General features: G+C 46.7%; 1 protein-coding gene across 18 annotated transcripts in view; it reads right to left on the bottom strand.

Annotated features, from left to right (window-relative positions):
* Positions 1-19,322, bottom strand: part of AFDN (afadin, adherens junction formation factor) — a 144,832-nt gene that overhangs the window by 8,450 nt on the left and 117,060 nt on the right. For 7 of the 18 annotated variants that reach the window (XM_027603063.2, XM_027603061.2, XM_027603062.2 and 4 more), the window contains 9 exons: positions 17,307-17,372; positions 17,014-17,087; positions 16,463-16,581; positions 14,832-15,026; positions 14,088-14,179; positions 13,558-13,743; positions 9,679-10,674; positions 7,565-7,600; positions 1,061-1,195 (listed from right to left, as the gene is read on the bottom strand). In XM_027603063.2, the coding sequence (XP_027458864.1) occupies positions 1,061-1,195; positions 7,565-7,600; positions 9,679-10,674; positions 13,558-13,743; positions 14,088-14,179; positions 14,832-15,026; positions 16,463-16,581; positions 17,014-17,087; positions 17,307-17,372 (1,899 nt within the window). The remainder of the gene's footprint in view (positions 1-1,060; positions 1,196-7,564; positions 7,601-9,678; positions 10,675-13,557; positions 13,744-14,087; positions 14,180-14,831; positions 15,027-16,462; positions 16,582-17,013; positions 17,088-17,306; positions 17,373-19,322) is intronic. The other 11 variants (XM_027603066.2, XM_027603070.2, XM_027603075.2 and 8 more) reach the window with 3 other exon arrangements.

The raw sequence follows: 19,322 nt of genomic DNA on the forward strand, positions 1-19,322 counted from the left end.
GATGACAGACTTTAAGGAATGGTGAAGGTCTAGAAGACGCAGAAGTCGCTAATTTCCATACAGGTTCGTGTGCTAGCGTTATTTACTCTATTTTCATTGAAATGAGTCACATTGTTTCTGTCAATCTTGCTTTTCATTTGTTATATATCCGCATAGATTCTATTGCTACAAAAAGCTTCCTTAAAGTTCTGTTTTTGGGGGAGGAGGAGGGTGCTCTATGAATACAGTTCACTGGACTATCAAAGAAGGAGTGATGAATAAGAACTGAACTTCTCCCCATCAGCAGCTGTGGTGCTCCCGGCCTCCGCCTTCACAGAAGGGAGGCAGCAGAGGAGATGCGCTTCTCCCAGGCTGCATCCAGCACGGGCGAGCCCTGCGGGAGGGCCCGGGCCAGCACACACAGCAGGAGGCCACAGGGCACAGGCAGAATAGGTCAAATCAGTTGTCATTTTAAAATTCAACTTAAAAGATTACTTTCATAAAAAAAAAAAAAAAAATCCACATACGGAAACCTAGTAACTCAGGATACTTATCAGATTAGATCCTAGTTGAATTCTCCTTGAATCGTGTTTTTCATAAGCCATCTGCTCCCTCTCCCATCAACCAGCAGTGAGTGATGTCAGTGAACAATCTCACATGCGGAGTGTGAACGGACTGGGTTAACTATGTTCCTGGTGCCTCCCACAGCTTGCACTCCCTCTGCCCGCCTAGCGCACAAGCATCCCCCTCACAGTAACCAGCTGGACCATGTCCAGGAAAGGAAGAGCCCGGAGTACTCGGGCGGGCTGCGAAGAGGCTCACTCATCATAACCAGGCCTACGAGTTCAGAAGCGGGAGAGAGACAAGACTCAGAGGGTAAGAGAGTCTGGACACAGTTCGGAAGAGAGGTAGGTGGGCCAGGTCGGGCTCAAGTGTTGGGTCCGGTAACACAGGTGGGGATCCAGGCCCTGTTCTGTCTTGTACATCTTAGGATACAGGTCAGGTCTAGCCCCTCTCCCCAGCCTATCGATGGGTTCAGGCTAATCTGGTAAAGCGCTAGCTGCCCCTAGAGGACCATAACCTTTTCTTCAGCATCTCGCTTTGCTCTCTCCTCGTCCTGGCGGCGCCGCTCCTCTTCCTGCCTGGCGCGATCTTCTGCTTCCCGCCTGCGCATCTCCTCCAGCTGCTGCTGACGCCTCCGCTCCTCATCCTGTAACTAACAACACAGTGCCTTGAAGCTCCGCTCTGCTCACCCACCTGCACGAGGCGTACCGGGCACATGCGGACACAGGTGCGCGCGCGCGCATGCGCGCGCGCGCGCGCACACACACACACACACACACACACACACACACACACACAGTCAAATACAAGATACCAGGTTAGAAGCACTGTTGAAAGACAGTAAAACACACACACCTTAGAGCTCTATAATTCAAAAATAAGTTACCTAAAAGCGTGGTCCCCACAGGTCCGTTAATTTCCCCATTAACTGTGGCTCAAAGAAGGAAGACTGTCTCATGCATTCACACATTAAACAAGCATCATTCTTGTATCAGAATAAATAGAAGTTTAACCAGCTCCTGTAAATCCGCAGACTCCAGCAAAAGACAAAACCCTCAACTGATGGAACCCACTCAACCCCCTGTGCTTCCTGGCCGCGCTCCTGTGGGCTGTGGCACGCAGACGCTGGCCTCCTGGGGGCAGGGTGCAGGCCCCAGCTCACGACTGCAGGGCCTGGGTCTGTGGAGAGCCCCCGTGCACAGCAGCCCACCTCTGCCTGGGCACCAAGCTCCCAGCACGCCAGCCCATGGCCATCCGCTCTTTTTGGACCCCATCCTGGACTTTGAGAATTCCTTCTCAGCCCAGGGATACCCCCAAACTGAGTCAGAGAATCTGAACCTAAAATTTGGAAGGAACCTTACTCTACCTCCCTTCTGCTACATCTCTGCCAAGTAATTATCCACTCTGTCTGAATAACTCTGGTGTCTGGGAACCTACTGCCTACCTCCCCGAGACGGCGTTCTATTTTCAGGTAACCACTAGTCAAAAAGTTCTTCTGTGGGTCTAAAATTTATCACCTGATGGTTTGCTTTCTATTTTTCGTCATTCAGGTTTTGCCTTTTTGAAACAACACAAAACAAATTTAGTATCTTTACTTTACACCATCCAAATACTTCAGGGTATCTTCAAAAATCTACGATGTAGCCTGTTTTGGTTTCCGGCTCCTTTATCCTTCTGGTCAGACTTCTCTAAGTACTATGGCTTCAGGGTACCTCTGACCAGAACAGAACAGAGGACAATGCACTTCTGTTGTTATAGGCCAAGATAAAGGTAACTTTGGAAGCTGCTTCCCCATTTCTGTCGCCTGTGACAGCGCTGGCCTGTAGCAGCGCCCACAGCCCTCGACACCAAGAGCAGTGGATTCAAAATTTAAAAAAATGAAGATGTAACTCAACGCCACCTCGTTTAACTGCTAAAACCACCGCAGGAATCCCTTACATAAAATCGTTCATGGTGTGCTTCAGTACTGACAGAATTACTAGTTATTGTATAAATTGTTCATAGCAAAAAATAGAAACTGGACTTAAATTGCATTTATGTTTATTTTTTTAAATAAAAACCTAACAACTTCACTCTTGCCTGATTTCTCTGGAATAAAACACTGCATCTGGTGGAAAGTAACAAATTAACTTGTGTCACTAGACTTTTTCATATCAGCAAACAATATTAAGACACCTTAGAAAAAAAATGAAAACTGCCTCGTCAAGAAGACAAATTTACTTAACTTCCTCTTTGAGTACAATCTAGAAATTGGCCAGGAGGGAGGGCAGCGTGGCTTCTGGAGCAGGGGCAGGTGCTGCTACCTGAGAACCCCAGCACCAAAAAGAACTGTCCAGCGTCCTACCCTGGGGAGACTCCCCCATGGAGGGCTCATAGCCAGCAGCGTGAAGACTGATCAAGCATGTTATAGTCATCAGTCCAAATTAGGAGAAACAGACAAAATAAAATAGCCACTGAGAATAGTAAATATTCTACAGAAGAGTAACTTATGGAAGAATGTAAAGCTGCATTAGTGAAAGAAGTTTTTGTTACCCAATAAAGCACAAACTAATTCATCATGTTATACTTTCTAGACCTAACTGAAAACAAGTCTGAGCAAGAAAACCGGTATCCACTGAAACAGGCCACTTGTTCTTTTAAATTAAAGAGGAGTATGATTTTAAGAAATGAGAACAGTTACAATTCTCATAATTACAGGTACAGAATGCTGTACCTTATGAATTGGTAAACAGACTCTTTCTCTTAAAAGCCTTCATTCTTCTAAATCTGGATGGGGTAAGCAAGGAGATGTCTCTTGGGTTGGGTTCATTAGTGCCTGTTTTTAAAGTCGACCAATGAGCTGGTGCAGTCAGGACCCGGGCAGCCTCTCTCCACTGTGGGGGTAAGCTGCTTCACGTCCTCTCATCTTCAAAACACAGACTGTTTTGTTCATACGTACGCCACTTTACTCTACCCTCCTCCCCCAAAACCATTAAGGACAGAAAAGAGAATCCAATTGCTTAATTTACTCCAAATAATAGCTCAGAATGGTACACTGAGCTGACGGTCATTACCGGTTAAAGGGCAGCTCAACTTGTTACAAATTTCATGGCTGAGATCCGATGACAAACTATGTTAACACTGGAGTTAAATGAATAGGAGATGAGCTCACTGTTTTACAGGAAAGGAATGCCAAGTGACATGTATCAAAGCCGTCTGGTAGGAAGTTATATTCGGGGGGAACAGATCTGAGTAGACAGAAGGAGAATTCTCACAGAATGAACACAAGGCAGCCCAGACTAAAGCTATTCTAAACCAACAACTTAAGCTGGGATTTCAAAAGCCAGTCCTCTAAGCCTGAACCAGTTTTGCTACATTGGTGGTCCCCATTTCTAAAAAAGGCATTTTCAGGTAAAAAAAAAAAATCATGTTGAAATCTATGTGTTTATGACTTTGTACCACAGGACCCTAAACTGTACCTTGAATTTATAGTAAAAGCCCCATTAAGGGAGACAATCACACTGAGATAATCGGAATACAAAAGGGGGCCAAGGTGTCCCTTACTTTTTGACATTTTCACTGAAAATACCACTAAAAGTCTGCTGAGCAGGTTGTCCTTAAGAACTTGGGCAAGACTTTTCTGCCTATGTCTCCACCCATTAAAAACACCCTAAAATTTTTCATACCCACCCATGAGGAACCACTATGATCAGGCCCCTTACTACCACTGGGCGTTGGCCCCTGACCTGGGTCCAGAGCAAGTCCTCAGCCCCATGCCGGGGGCGTTGAGGACGGGGCTCCATCCTTAGGAGAGCCATCTGCACAATGTTGGGCACTCCATCAGCGCGCGAGCTCCCTTCCCTGGGCGCGGCCCGTGCCTCTGCCTCTGCAGTGTAAGAAGGACGAGTCTGCCAGGAATTGTACGAACTACAGCTTAGCTGCTCCAACAGCGGCAGAGACAGGAAGTCACCCCCAAGGAGGCTGTGCGGCTCAAAGAGCCCACGATGTGCACCCACGGTTCTCTTTGCACAACTGTCATATCGGACACAAGCATGTGAATTTTATGTTCTACTTGGAAACATGGGCAAGTTGGTTTGACTAGGAACACACTCTCGTCCAAATTCCCGGGCGGACGGCCCATCCTCCGGCTCCCACTGCCCACTCCTGCAGCCACGCACTCCCGTGTGAAGAGGCAGTGAGCAGCCCGCCTCTCCGAAAGGGCACCGTGCAACCGGGTTTCCGAATGACTCTTGCTTTCAGTCCAGCCCCTTCTATGCCCAGGTCGCTCGGGTCTGCCCAATTCCTACCGTCCCACATGAAGACCAGGCAGGAGGGCAGGGGACAAGGGCAGATCTAGCCTGGAGGAAAACAGGAGAGCCACCGAAATCCTTGAAAACATCCCTTTGCTGGCACTACCCCAAGGCAGAGGAATTTTCCCCTTGAGCTGTCAGGTCATCTGAGTCAGCGGATGAGCCATTACAACGGTACCAAGACAAAGCCTGAGACCAGCCAACTGAGAGACTGTCACTAGTTGAAAGATGGCTCCTAGCAAGAGTTTCGTGAGCAGGAGACATTTTTGTGCAGCAGACTTTAAAATAATCATAAAGGGAGAAAACTCTGGTTAGAATCCTGACTATATGACGTCAGGTGGGTCTCTTCCACACTGGCCTTGCCCCTCTGTCCCACCACATCACAGGGCTGTCACGAGGAAACAAGAGGGTAACATATGTAATTATCTGGCGACCTAGGGCAACAGGGGTATGACATGCTGCACGTCCCGTCACTGGGTAGAAGGACCAGTGGCCCTCAGCCCTCAGCCGGGGCGCTGCAGCAGCGGCTGACAGCACCCACCGCACAGCGCGGGTGCGACAGAGAGCGTAGGCCGGGGCGGGGGAAGGCACGGATGGAACGACCGCACTCCGTGGCCACGGGAAGACTGAGGACGCTTGTCTAAGGGACGCTTATCTAAGGTACCTGCTGGGTCCTGAGGCCTCCTGAGGTCACACGTTTTTAACTGGGGTCCCTGCAGCTGATGTGCTGAGGACAGCCTGTATGGGAACAACGGTGGAAGAGGGACGCGAGGGAATGGCAGTGGCTCAGGCCAGTGTGGTGTCCTGGGCTCAGATTCTGGGAAAGTGAGGAAAGCAGAATTTCTCAACGGAGAGGAACAGGGGCTATGGTTCCTAAGGTTCGTAGATGGGGGGCAATTAGGAGAGTCTACTGAAATGGGGAAGGCCAAAGGCAGAGGAGATGAGCAGCAAGGTGCGCGGGGGTGGGGAGAGAAGGCATTTTGGGTGGAACACGCTGGGGTTGGCAAAGTCCTGTCTGACTCCCAGTGGAGGTGTTACGTGGTCAAATGTGTACAGGTCTTTGGTCCGAGAGGGCTGGGGCTAGAAATGTAAATGGGCGTCCCGGATCGGGAGGCAGCCCACTGAAAGAGCAGAGGGCGAGCAGAGCCACGCCTGTCTGAGACGGGGCTGCCCCGGAGCAGAAGACCTGCTCCGCCGAGCCCAGTCACCCCCACAAACATCCGTGACATTCCGTACGAAGGGCACACTGTAAAAAATGCACAGCGTACGCTTCCTACACGGTCACACCCGCCACCACCCTTCATCTCAGGGAAAGGACTGACACCTAGCAGAGGAGGTCCCTCCACACAACCTGCCCATTCTGACAAAAGGATTCTCTAGATACTGACACTGCTGGTAATAACATTAATATTCGCTGGGTAATCAGGCTAAGAAATGCTCAGAAATGTAGTGGTTAAAGTCAATATTAATACTCAAAATAATTACCTTTTAAAGAAATAAAAACTCTGAACTGTGTCTTTAAAATACAAATCTTCATGTAATCCTTTCTCCTTAGGTATCGTTCATCTGTCACGTCATCTGCATAGGAGGGTTCTGGCCGGGCCCACAGAGCTGGGGAACCCCTTACAGCCAGCCAGTGTGTTGGGTCAGCACCCGGGGGGTAACGGACACCCTGTGAGTGTGTGCTGAATGAGCACCTGACACAAAGAAACCCCCTGCCATAGGTACACCTCACCACACAGAAGCATGGAGAGAACATACATATTTTATCTTTGTCTCCTATTTAAAAAAAAAAAAAAGGGGGGGAAGCTAAAATAATCTGCCCTTCGGCCATCAAAGAGCGGAGCTGTGTGCACAAGAGGCTTCTCTTTGGAGTGACAGTACCACCACACTGTTTAAAGGAGGAAGAAAAAGGGCTGTTGTTTGGTGAAAAGGCCAGCAAAGTCAGACCCGGACTCAGGGACTGTTCATAGTCCTGGTGTCTGACGCTGCCCATATTCATTTAGAAGCCGACTAACAAAAAATGACCTTGTTAATATAATAGATATGTCAGCCAGTCCATAATTCTCTGGCCAATGACACAGATAACAGTACCTGAGCATTGTAGATACTGAATGACCAACCGAATTTCCCAATACTGACATAAAACCCACTGAATTTATAACAGAAAAGGACTCTGGCATTTTTTGGCAGACAATAAACTGGTACGGCTGATAAACTAAACTGAAGTCCATGTGAAATTATTAAAGAAAACAAAGAATAAATGTTTACCGAAAAGCTCTCTTAATCTACCAAGAGACAGTACTATCCTAGACAGTTACATCTTAATTGGCAAAACAATGTGAATACCAATTCAATTGAGTTTCTAATAGTTGATTATTCAAAATCTATTACCAAGGTAATAATATTAAATAGATTAGTCATTGCAAGAGTTCTTTCATTTGCTCATGTATTAATGACTACGTAAGAATACACAGAATCAACTTTAAGACTGAGAAAAGGTCAAAAACCATAAACAAACAGTAACACTTAAAATTAAGGGGGAAAAGCAAAGAGTAACTAAATCTAAACACACTGAAAGGCATGCTTCTTGAGAGGCACGGAACTACACATCCTGCACTAGGACACCCCTAGGAACTGGTCTACTAGAAACACAAAACCACCACCACTGAAAGAAAAAAAGAAAATCAAGACAGGAAAAAAGTACCAAAGGGAAAGAAATGAGAACATACCAAATCTAGAACAGAGATTGCTGGCAGAGCAGTCTGCTGCAGGTAACAGAGAGGGAAAAAAAGAAAGATGAAGTGTGAAAAAAAGTCAAGTTTAGACCTGTATTCCACCACCACCGGCGTGTCGGCTGCTCCCGCGTTTCATCTGCGTCTGAAGGACAACCCAATGAGAACGGTAAACGCTACAGACCGGCTTCCCGAACTCAGAAACAGGAAAAGGTCCACAAACGTATTAAACACTTGAGTTTCATTATTAAGATATATGGAAGAAACTTTAAAATGCACAATTTCCCTCAGCTCTCTTACTTGGGAGACTAAGATATTAATCTTAAATATGATTAGTGATAAATACACAGATACCTCTAACTAAATTATTGTACAAAACTTTCCAAATGTCATAATTCATACTAAAAGGCTTTGAAAGAGTCACTGTTTGAACGATTTGGAAAACCTGACAGACCTTTAATAAAAATTCACTGTAAAGAATAAATGCAGCAATGTCACAATGCAGGTGCTAACGTTTCACTATGGGATACAGTTACCACAATAAAGGTTAATGATGTCTACTTATTTACCAGAGACATCAGCTTCACACTCAGCGTGGACTGCAGCAAATGGCACGCTCTCCTGTTTTGGGGGGTGAGAGATCTGAGGCCGGGAGCACACTCAGCTCCTGGGATGACCCCCTGCCACTAGAGGCACCGGCCAAAGCAGAGGACCCTGCACCAAGCACTCAGCCACTGTGTACACGGGGGAGGCCGGGGTTCTGACCCCAGACTGGAAACTGCGCCAAGAATCCTAACACTGTAAGTGATCCGTTACTGATCCACCAGTTGGTCTTTCAAATAAAACAATACTGATGGTAAGTAGAGCTGTTTTTAAGGACGTTTATTCCTGGTGACTCGGATAATACTAATCAAATCATGTCACAGTTAAGATTTGGGCCTTTGTTTTAGATACCTCAGTGTTCCGGCAGAATTTGTGGCCGAGTTCCATATACCTTTTGCTGAGAAGATGTGCATAGTAGAGAAGTGTGTGACATGTTTCAGGAAAATAATTCACAGGGCAAACTCGAAAAGGGATCAGACTGCTGCTTTTATGTACTAATAATTATCTAAGATTAAGCTGCATCACGATGTGGAAAGACTGAAATGTCTGACCTAACAGTTATTTGTTTAGATCTCTAGTACAGACAGCATCAAATCAAAGTTGCAATTAGAAACAAAATCCAAAAGTCATGCTCCAGGCTGTCTTTCCCCAGAACGCTGCAGTGTATAGAACTCACTAACATGTTACGGTCAAATGCCTCTCTGTCAACAGTTCTCTTGAGAGGGTAACAAAGAATTTTAAATTTGGCACCTTAATGATCTATTGCGTTCAACTAACATAAATTTCACTTCTTTTATTTTGATACAAAAGAATAAGTTAATTTTATCAAATGGAGAAATAAGAATAAAATCCTAAATTCTCAGTATCTTTATACTACCACTGAAATACAGTTGTTTAATAAGTATCTGCCTCATCAACCCAATGAGCACTCTGCAGAGTGCTCTTTCTGGTGATGACATTAAACCCCTAACTCTGGAAGTTCTCAACAGTCTTGTTACCCACCATCCCTCGCTGATAATCGAGACCAGAGGTCAGCAGACGTCCTGCCACCTGTGAAGGACGTTCCCGGGGTGCACCCTCGCTGCTCGGGCCCCGTCTCAGGCGGCTCGTGTCGTCTGACCACGGAGCTGCGCCGTTAAGACAGCCTCTACGGCCCACACGGCCTCTGAGACTCACTTTCTGGCCATTTAAGAAAAAGTTCTGCCAACCCCTGATGAGGATTATCACTGGTGACTGACAAGTGAGTGGTTATTCACTGGTTTTCTCCACTGAGGTGTTAACGAGCAGGACAGCTAGGAGTTTGCGAATTCCAACAGCAGGGTCCCACGGGGCCGGTATTTACTTGTCACGGTCTAAGCCTCTCAGCCCGGCTCGCCCTGCAGCACGCCAGCTAGGTCGGGACAGCAGCACGGACAGGCCAGGGCCCCCGCCGACCCTCCAGGAGCCTGCATGTGGCCACCCCAGAGCGGCGCGCACAGGTGCGCACGCCCGCAGCACGCCCCCTTTACCCTTGCTCTGCGCTCGGCCTCGAGGCGCTGCACGATCAGCACGGCGTCCACGTCATCGTCCTCCTCCTCCTCCTCCTCGTCCTTCTGTTTGGACTCCTGGAGCCTCTTCTGGAACTGCCACTCCAGCATGAGTTTCCGCAGACGGTCGCTCTCCTCCGCACTGCGCTCAGGCTTGCTCTGGAGCTCCTGGATCTCCCTGCTCAACATATCCACGATGTGCATCTGCTGCTGCTTCTCCAGCTTCTCCCGGGCATCCCGCTTCCACGGGTCTGGGGACAGACTGTCCCCAGACGACAGCTCCTCTTGGCTGACTGTAATGTACTGCAAGTCCCTGCGCTCGATCGTGCGGGGCTGCTGCTGGGGCTGCAGCTCCCGAATGACCGTCTCCTGGGGCCTCTGGAGCGTAGAAGGCTTTTCTGGCTTCACGTGTGGGACAGTCACAGGAGAAAACGGGGCCGGGTTCAGGGACTGGGAGCGCATCTGGCCCAGCTTCCGCTCCTGCTCCCTTCGCTTCCTGTCCCGCTCCTCTTCTAGACGGGCCTTCTCCTTCTCATACCAGCGCTGGTGCTCCTCCCGCTTCCTCCGCTCTGCAGCCGCCGCCTGAGCAGACACAGGTCCGGTCTGGCCGGCAGGAGGCGGAGGGAGAGGCACGTCCATGGGGATTCCATCGAAGTCTCCAGCGTAGTGTGTGGGGGGCGGTGGGGGTGGCGGGGGCAGGTCTGTCTGCACCGGCTGGGAGACAGCCACTGGCACGGGCTGCACGGCGGCGGGTGTCTTCCAGCGCCCAGGGCCGCTTTTGGTCAGAGTGGACGCGGGGGTGCCTGACTTGGAGGAGTGGTCCAGGTGCTCTTGGCTGGAGGTGCTGGAGCCCACGGAGGAGCTCTGATGGATCCACATATCACTATCCGACTTGCGATCCAAGACTGCCTCAATCCGATGCCGCTCTAGTTGGTAAGCTTTATCCTCCCGAAGTTCCTCTTGGGAACGGGTAACACGCTGGAAAAAGGAAAAAGGAAAACTGTTCTATTTCAGCCGCTTAGAAAAAAATTACGAAAAACACGTAAATGTTTTATCTTCGGGGAGAAAACATTGTGGGGAAACTGTTAAGGGAGTGCCGAACAGAGGTTGAGACCGTCCAGCTCCGTGGCTCTGTGGGACGCATGATGGGGGGGGTGGGGGTGGGGCACCATGTCCGGGGATGGGGGTGGGGTCAGTGCTTTTCCAGGGAATTTATCTGTTACAAACAGGAAGGAGCTGTACTTCCCATCTGCATCACTGGCAAACATAACAAGGCACACTCATGCAGGTACTTCACGGACAAGCGTGGCCCTCCCCAATCGTTGGTGGGCCCTCGCACGCCTCTGCAAAGGGGTGCCTCTAGCAACTGACTTTGAAAGGATGAATGTGTTTAGTGTAATTACATAAAGAGCAACAACATTTACTTCCCCGTAGTAAAATTCTGAGTAAGAGTCATGATCCAATCTTAACCATGTCAGCCATGGTTCCACCAGCTGATGACTGACAGTGGGAACACTCCAACAGAGCTGGGCACATGCCAGGACAAACCAGGCATGCAGGTGTCTCTGGCCCCATCTCAGAAAGGTACAAAACAGCGTGTAGGTGTGGAAGAGACCAAAATGAACACTCTTCCCAAGGGCTAGTCTCTGCACAATGGCATGTCTAAAAATTGTTTAAATTGATAGAAATGGATTCACTATGATGTCATTTTTTCCCTATCTTTTAATATGCGGAATAGAAAATGAAGATGCAAATCTGGAAAATAAGCTGTTTCCTTTCCTTAAAAAATAAGCCAACAACAAAAAAATGAAATATCACTTGAAAAAAAAAAACAGTAGCCTGATAGAAGAATGGAGTATTTACTGCCCACATTTTGCTACAGCTATACTGTGCCCACAGAAACAGTTTCTTGCTCACTGGCCTGAGTCCAGACCCTCGAACAAGGCAGGGTTTAGGGGCACTGAACCCTGGGTGGTCAAAATTCCACATAAAACTTCAGACTCCCTGAAACTTAACTACTAACAGCCTACTGCTGACTGGAAGCCTTACGGAAACATCAACAGTTGATCACCAACTATTTGGTATGTCTTATTATACGCTGTATTCTTACAACATACGCTCAACTACAGGAAAGAAGACGTCATTAAGAAAACCATCAGGATGAGAACATACATTTACAGCACTATACTGAAAAATGGGCAGTTCAACCAATGTTGCTCAAGTCAATGGTATCATTCAATTTCCTACTATTTATAGGAACAGATACTTTCATTAAAGTACAAGACGTCAGAGGTCCCGCCTCAGACTGTCCACCAGCTTCTCCTCCTGCTGCCACACTGAGCCTCCTGGATCACTGCTCTGCTCTTCCTGACTTCACGAGCCCCCTGGTGCCCTTGTTGCATTTCTCCATATGTCTCCCCTGCTAAGTCCTACCCTGAGGCTCAGTCATGTCAAGATCCACATAAATAACCCATCGACATGCTGACCTCTCAGCGTCCTGACTTCCTCTTCTAGCTCATTTATCTCCGAGGTGAGGCAGAAGCAAACAGCAGACATACACTATGAACCTAGAGGCTTAAAAATGGTATTCCTGTCAAATAGGAGAAAATGTGTAGATGCTCTTGACCCAGAGGAAGAAGATTTTCCTAAGGGCTAACAAAATACGCTAGAGAAAGCAGGGCACACAAGTACTTCACTGTGAAAGAGAAATCTGGAGGAAGACCTTCACCAACTCCAGCCAGACATCCAATGGTCCCAGACAGATTGGGCGGGGGGGGGGGGGGGGCAGTGATCAGGCCTCCCTAGGAAACAGGCGGAAGGGCCCTGCGGACAAGATGACAACATCTGTGACCTCAGGATAACTTCTTGCCCTCAGAGAGTGTGGCTCTTCCTCACGGCTACTCGTGCCGTGCCCTGTGCCTGTGAGCCCTCCTCTGTTCTCCCGGCCTTCCCGGCTCAGCTCAGCTGCGCCTCCATCCCTGGGTCTCCTCCGACCACCTCAACTAAAGCATCACATCCAGAACTCACGATCCAGGATCCATATTTGTTACATATCCTAGACTGTGCCTATCTCTACGCATACGTTTGATTTCTTCTCCCAGTCTTCCACAATGCAACGTTATCTTTCCAAACAAAAAACACATCTGATAATGTCCCCCAGCTCAACGACTCAAGACTGATGCTCCCCTCTCTAACTTGGATAAAACCCCAATTCTGCAGCTTATCACTTCAAGCCCTTGCTGTACGGTTCCAGGCCGCAAAGGCCTGCCACCGCCCCCTGCCCCGAACCCAGTTCCTGCTCAGCGGCACATCTCCGTGCCTCTCACTTGGTCTGAAAAGCTCTTCTGTTCAGACAGCTGTAATGTGATGCGGGGCCCAGGTGCTGGTCACACCGAGACTGAAAGGTAGCTCTGCCACTCAGTGGGGACCCAGACCTCCAGCAGGACTTACTACACCGTACTGACTTCATCTGTCTCATTTCCTAACCACATCATTAGTTTCACTGGCGGGGACCATGGTTACGTCTGCATCCCAGTGCTTGGACAACTTCTGGTACAAAGAAAAACACACATCACTCATTTCTCACTCCTTGAATCAGGAATCCTGCCTCACAAACTGTAATGAAGGTGCACTATGACTAACCCTTCACTAATCAAACAAGGGAATAAAGCATTCCTTTTCATATTTAGTATTCCTTCCTATCCACTCTTCCTCAGTTAACCAGGAAAGAAAAAAAAAGGTATCAGTCTCAGTGCTGTCCTACAGAGAATATCGACTGTATCTCTGAAATCATCCGGATTTTACCATCAAACTGGTTTATCTTTGACGGCTGCAAATGTTCACGGACTCCTTCTCTCTAACCTGAATTGCAATACTGGAGTGATTACTGTCTGCGTGCATGTGTGGCTTCTCCTCGTAATTTGGCCACTGGTTCTGAGGAGGAGCCATCCGGTCCTGGGATTTGGAAGCTGGGAAGGTGAAATACTCTCTGGTGTACGTCTGAGTGGGGATGGGGTAGGCCTCAGGTCTTGGTGGAGGGGTCTGCTCCTGTAAAATGGGAAGAAGAAAGAAAAGCGAGCTTTTGGCAATTTGTACATAAATTCATTTAATTTCCAACGATCTGTTTTAAAATATAGTAGATACATTTAAAATTGTGTTAAAAATTAAAAGTGTTTGATCCTATACGGAGAATAATGAAATTATTTTGTCCAATTATTTTGTCCTAACTTCTTAACTTAAAGCTAATTTCCTTATTATGTTAAGAACGAAGAAGCCCCCAGGACTTCTAAACGCTGCTGATGTGCAGAGGAAATGCGTGAGGAGACAGTTCAGGGGCTCTGCGGGGGGCCTGGGTGCTGGCTGGAGTGAGGACGTTGGCATCGCTCTCACACCTCGGTGCAGAGGTTCCCGGTGGAGACAGACGTGATCTTCGCTGTCGTTCCAGGGGCATACGTGCTCTTCCCTCCGGGGCTAGGGGGTTGATCTGTCGGAAAGAGACAGTGAAAAGCAAGGTTTTTTTTTTTTTTTTTCCCAAGTATCACAATGTTTATTCTGTGTCACGTGACAAGAGCTCTTCAAGGGCAGTGACCGTGTGTCATGCATCTTCAAACTGCCAGTGAGGAGTCAGCACAGAGAACGCTGGGGGCCACGGGAGAGAGCAGGGCTCATCACACCCTCTCCTCTCTCCTGAATAACCAGAGCCCAGAGCTACCAAGCTTCATCTACAGACCAGGGACCGGCAAACATTTCTGGCAATGGGACAGACAATAAATACTTTAGGCGCTGCAAACCTTGTATGTGTTGTATATCCTTCTATTGATTCTTCTTCTTAACAACCCTTTAAAAGTATAAAAACCATCTGAGCTCCTGCTGGCAGCCTGCCACCTCCTGCTAGCGACAGGATCAATGACTCATCTAGAGGATCAACTGAATCGATGTGTTCTAACCTAGTTTTTATTTTCTGTTGGAGGAACATTACTTTTGATATCTCTCACAAAAAGCACATTTCCGTTAGCCAGGATGTGCAGGTAATCCTATTGCTTTGATAACTAAGCAAGCACAGGGTGTCCCCCCAACACTGATGGTGACCGAGCATGTCCAGGCCAAGGAAGGACAGGCGAAGTGACCCCTCTTACTTGCCACGTTGGGGCTGGAGCGGTGATCAGCCCGGTTCTTCATCAGTCTGTCGTCACCTGGCAATTTCTTAGGTTCACTGTATTCTGCCCAAGGCAGCTGAGGGCTCTCAGGTGACCCGTTTGGAGCTGAATTATTGTAGAGCTCGAAACCTTCACTCTTTGGACGGGGTTTACCTGAGCCACGACGATCTGAAACTGAAATCAAAGCGCATTCAGGCTCTCCTCATTTATTCAAGATTTTAAACACCCTATTTAGTCTTTAAAGAAAGATGAATCTATAAATATTTAAAATTTCATAAGCCCTTATTTTTAGTGGAAGAAATAAGGTAATTTTTTTTTTTATCTAAGAGTAAAATCTTTCTTGAGAATCTTAAAAGCAACATTTAACTGGCACTGATGGGAAAAGGTGCTTTTTCCAACCTTATTTTCTCATAAACTCCACCTGTTAAGTCACAAGGCTACTTTTAAAGTAACTTTTTTAAAAGTGAAAGATATACTTCCCTCACTTTCTACAACACACTCGTTCTTTTAGTAGCCGGCACTGCCATCAGCCGGTGGGACTGTTCACGCTCTACTTTGGCTTTCATGTCTCCCTGTGTGGCAGCCCGGGTGTGTTTTCTGTTCTAACAGCTTCCCTCTGACTTCTAACTCATGGTCTGGTTCGCTTCTTGGAAATGACCCTAAGCTGTGACATTAGACCACCAATATGGTACTGTCCTGGAAAAAGTAAGAAATATGCTAAGTTGAGGTCTATACTACAACACATGGTTGTGTTAAGATACGCTGTTTATTCCAGTAAACAGCAGGCCCAGGTTCTCAGAAGCTTTGGTTGCTGTCGTTGTGCTACCCTTAGGTCGACTTCAGGTCCTGGACTTGGTGGAAGCTCCTAGATCACTGACTGATGAAGAAGGGAGCTCCACCAAGGCCAGACCGAGCGGCTGTGCACAAAGTTAGCAAAGTAAATGCAAAGTATATAATGATTTAAAAAGATAATGTCTGAGTCCTAATGGGTTTTCCTCTGTGATTTCTGAACTAATCCTTTTTAAAAAGTCTTAAATTTATAGCGGTTTTATTCTGAGGTTTTTGACGTAGGAACAAAATCATGGTTCCCACCAACAGATTACCTTATCCGAATAATTGAGCTTTTAATTTAAAGTGAACTACATATCACTGGACAATCATGTCCTGCACACACAGGACTGAATAACTATTCATACACACACTCATATACGTTGTTTCAGTAGAGAACCCTGCTTGTCCTTTGAAGACTTTATATGCCGCCATCACCCGCTGACTACGACTAAGTGCCTAGTGCAGGGTGGACGGACACCCTCCAGCAGCCAGCCAGTCCCATGGGGGTTCCTGGAGGGCAGGAACATAGTGAATCACCGTGTGGCCAGACACTGAACGGTGCTCTTGGCTATTTATCCTGGGCATCTTGCCGAAGTGCCTGCATCCCCAGCTGGGACGGTGAAAGCAGTAGCACCTAATCCACAGAGTTTTTGTGGCTACGAAGAGAAGGTCAGGACAGTTAAATGCCTGGCATGCGGTAAGTGATCAATACAAGCCAGCTATTATTGGCAGTGGTCAAAGGAAGAGACAGCATGCAATTCTCCATAATGAGCTCTTACTTCTTTGCATCATTGGGGATGGCTGATTGAGCAGGGTGGCGAGGCCGTGATAAATTGCTCCTTGCTTTGCGACTTCTAGTGTTACCACAGAACTTGTTCTTGTCATGAGTTCTGCTGCCCTAGGGGAAAGAGAGTAGCACAAACGTAAAGGAAATGTCACAACAACAGCCTGTGACCAGAGCAACCGACGGCTATTTCGAGTAACAGTTCTGACCTTCAGACAGATGACCTACTGCCCATTCCCTTCCTTTAAAGATTAACTAAGAACACATCTCCTATGGTCATATTAAGAACAGTAAGATGATCCTCAGACATTCCCAGGACGTGCCAAGAGTATGTTTTTTTTAAGCTTCAAAGAAACTGCTCCAAACCAAAATACATATTTATAATCTGCTAACAAATGAGGTGTCATGTACACTGGTCTACATTTAAAAAGGGGAAGAGTAAGGGCGCAGCTTTTTAGCATTATTTTTTGTCTTCTAATTCCAAACGTGAAACACCCCTAAACACGTTAATATTCAGCTTTAAACAAACAAATACATAAATGATACCTTTCTTGAGAGAGTCCTACCAGACTTCGTCCGTCCACACTGAGGAGCTGGTCTCCTGCAGCCAGGCGTCCATCCTGTGCACACCCAGGAGGCACGGGTTTTGGGCCATGGGGACAGCCGGACAGCCAAGGGCAAAGAGGAGGAGGAAGAAAGTCAGCGGCAAGGAAGCTCACGCTTGTTTGCTCAACAAACAGTCTACACGGTGCTTTATGACCACATGTACCAGAGGGTCACAGCAGGTCGTTTGCTGACTAGGACACACTGAAAACTCACATCTTTAAAATGACACTAACCCCATCAGCAGCACCTCCTTTTACGACAGACTTGACGTAGATTCCAAGTTTATCCTGGCCAGCACCCTGAACAAAAACAAGGCAACACTGCTTGAAAATACACAGTAAAAAATACAACACTCAGTAAAATAAAAAAATAAAAAATAAATAAAACTAATACATAGATAACTGCAACAAAAGTCCTGGTTCTTGCTTTTACATGAAAATTAGTACTAAGAAAATCAACACTCTATTTGGTAAATATAAAGGGACGAACAGGAAATGTACCTATTTTTATCTTTCTAAATCAAAGACTACTCTGGAAAAATCGATTATTAATAAACCAGTTGATGAGATGGCTAAGTGAGCTAAATCTACACTCATGACATAGACTAGTAATCACTTAGATACAAAAGCAATTTACTATAGTATTTTTATATTCCAATATTTGCCTATATCCCCTTATTATTTCCAAAGCTGTATTTTAAAACTTAAGAAAAAACTTCTTGTGGCATCCAGGAAGGGGGACTTAGGTAGTAAGGGAGGATTCTGATCCTGTGCACCGTTTCAACTGAAGGATCATGTATTATAACTCTAGGTGAATATGGAGCTAGGAGCCCCGATCCAAACGGAATGCACATCAGGACAAGCAGCTTCTGTGAAACAGGTTTCAGGAACATATACAACTCTTGTACAGAATCACCAACATTCTACCTGGACATTCCAACCAGAACATAAAAATCCATTACGGATAATTTATTGGAACGACCACAGAGAGCAACTGCATGCGTGAAATCTCACTTGGATGTCTTAACTCAGGGTAATTTCAATAGTTACGAAGTACTAGGTCATAAAATAAAAAATGTAAAAGGTATCCCAGAGAGTTATACAGTGATTTCAATAAATGACTTAAATGAAACAAATATTCCGCAACACTCTGGAAGTACATAATTTCCACTGTAAAACTCTTCATTCCTCCCTTTCGCTACGAGAGCCGGTTTGGAGAGTACAGTCTGACTGGGGAGCTCTCCCCTCAGGGAAAATCCAGCATGTAGCATGCCACTGTTTCATGAGCCTAAAACCGTCTATTACGTATCTCATTATGAAAACGGCATAAAATGTCTCAATTTAACAAAACAACTCAATTTTGGGAAACTGTGTGTTTCAAGTTTCGTGTGGTTACGTTACCTGCGAGCTGAGTTTATAAAAGTTCTAACAGAAGGTAAAATATCAAGTCCTCACTTCCGCAGCTCCCCACCCTCTGGTCTAGGTTTTCCCATCTGTTCACCTCCACATGTTCCTCGGTGTCTGTCTGTACCATATCCCCTCGCTGCACATCTCCTGCCCAGCCCCGGACACCCGGCTGCCTACTGGACAGATGCATGCCCCTTAGAAATCATCCAGCTGGACTTCCAGTACAACAGGGTGACCAAGTGCAAGCTGACGCCTCTGCCTGGTCCTTCTGCCACACACAAACACAGCACTGAGACAGGTGGCAAAGCTTGTAGTTTTTTTAAGTTTAAAATTTCACAATAAAAAATATATATAGTAGGCACTCAATAAATGGCAACTTCCTGAATTTTAGCATGTCACTTAGCAAGAGAGAAATAGAGCAATAGATATACCTTTTACCTGATTTCGCCCAGGCCAATCCCGGGTTTCCCTGAACCTAGGGAACTAACATGCAATCGGGGGAATTACTTCTAAGCCAGCTCCACCCCCACCCCATCTGTTATAATATGAAATAGGGTATTCCTTCTCATGTCATCTACTTAAATGACTTTTCCCCAATATATTCCATACTTTTATGCAATCTGCGATTGACTGCTTAATTCAACAACTCAGCTATTTAAATGACAATTTTACTCCTTCAACAAATATTCACTGAATGCTTCCTTATACTATCCTAAGCTCTGCACACACATCCGTGAACAAAGCAGACAAACACCCTTGCCCTTGTGAAGCTTATATTCCAGAGTAGTCTCCCTGTAGCTGTCTAATAATTTTGACTGGGGCACTGAAAATCCCCCTTCTCCT

The sequence above is a fragment of the Zalophus californianus genome, chromosome 7 (assembly GCF_009762305.2).
Source record: "Zalophus californianus isolate mZalCal1 chromosome 7, mZalCal1.pri.v2, whole genome shotgun sequence".
NCBI lineage: Eukaryota > Metazoa > Chordata > Mammalia > Carnivora > Otariidae > Zalophus > Zalophus californianus.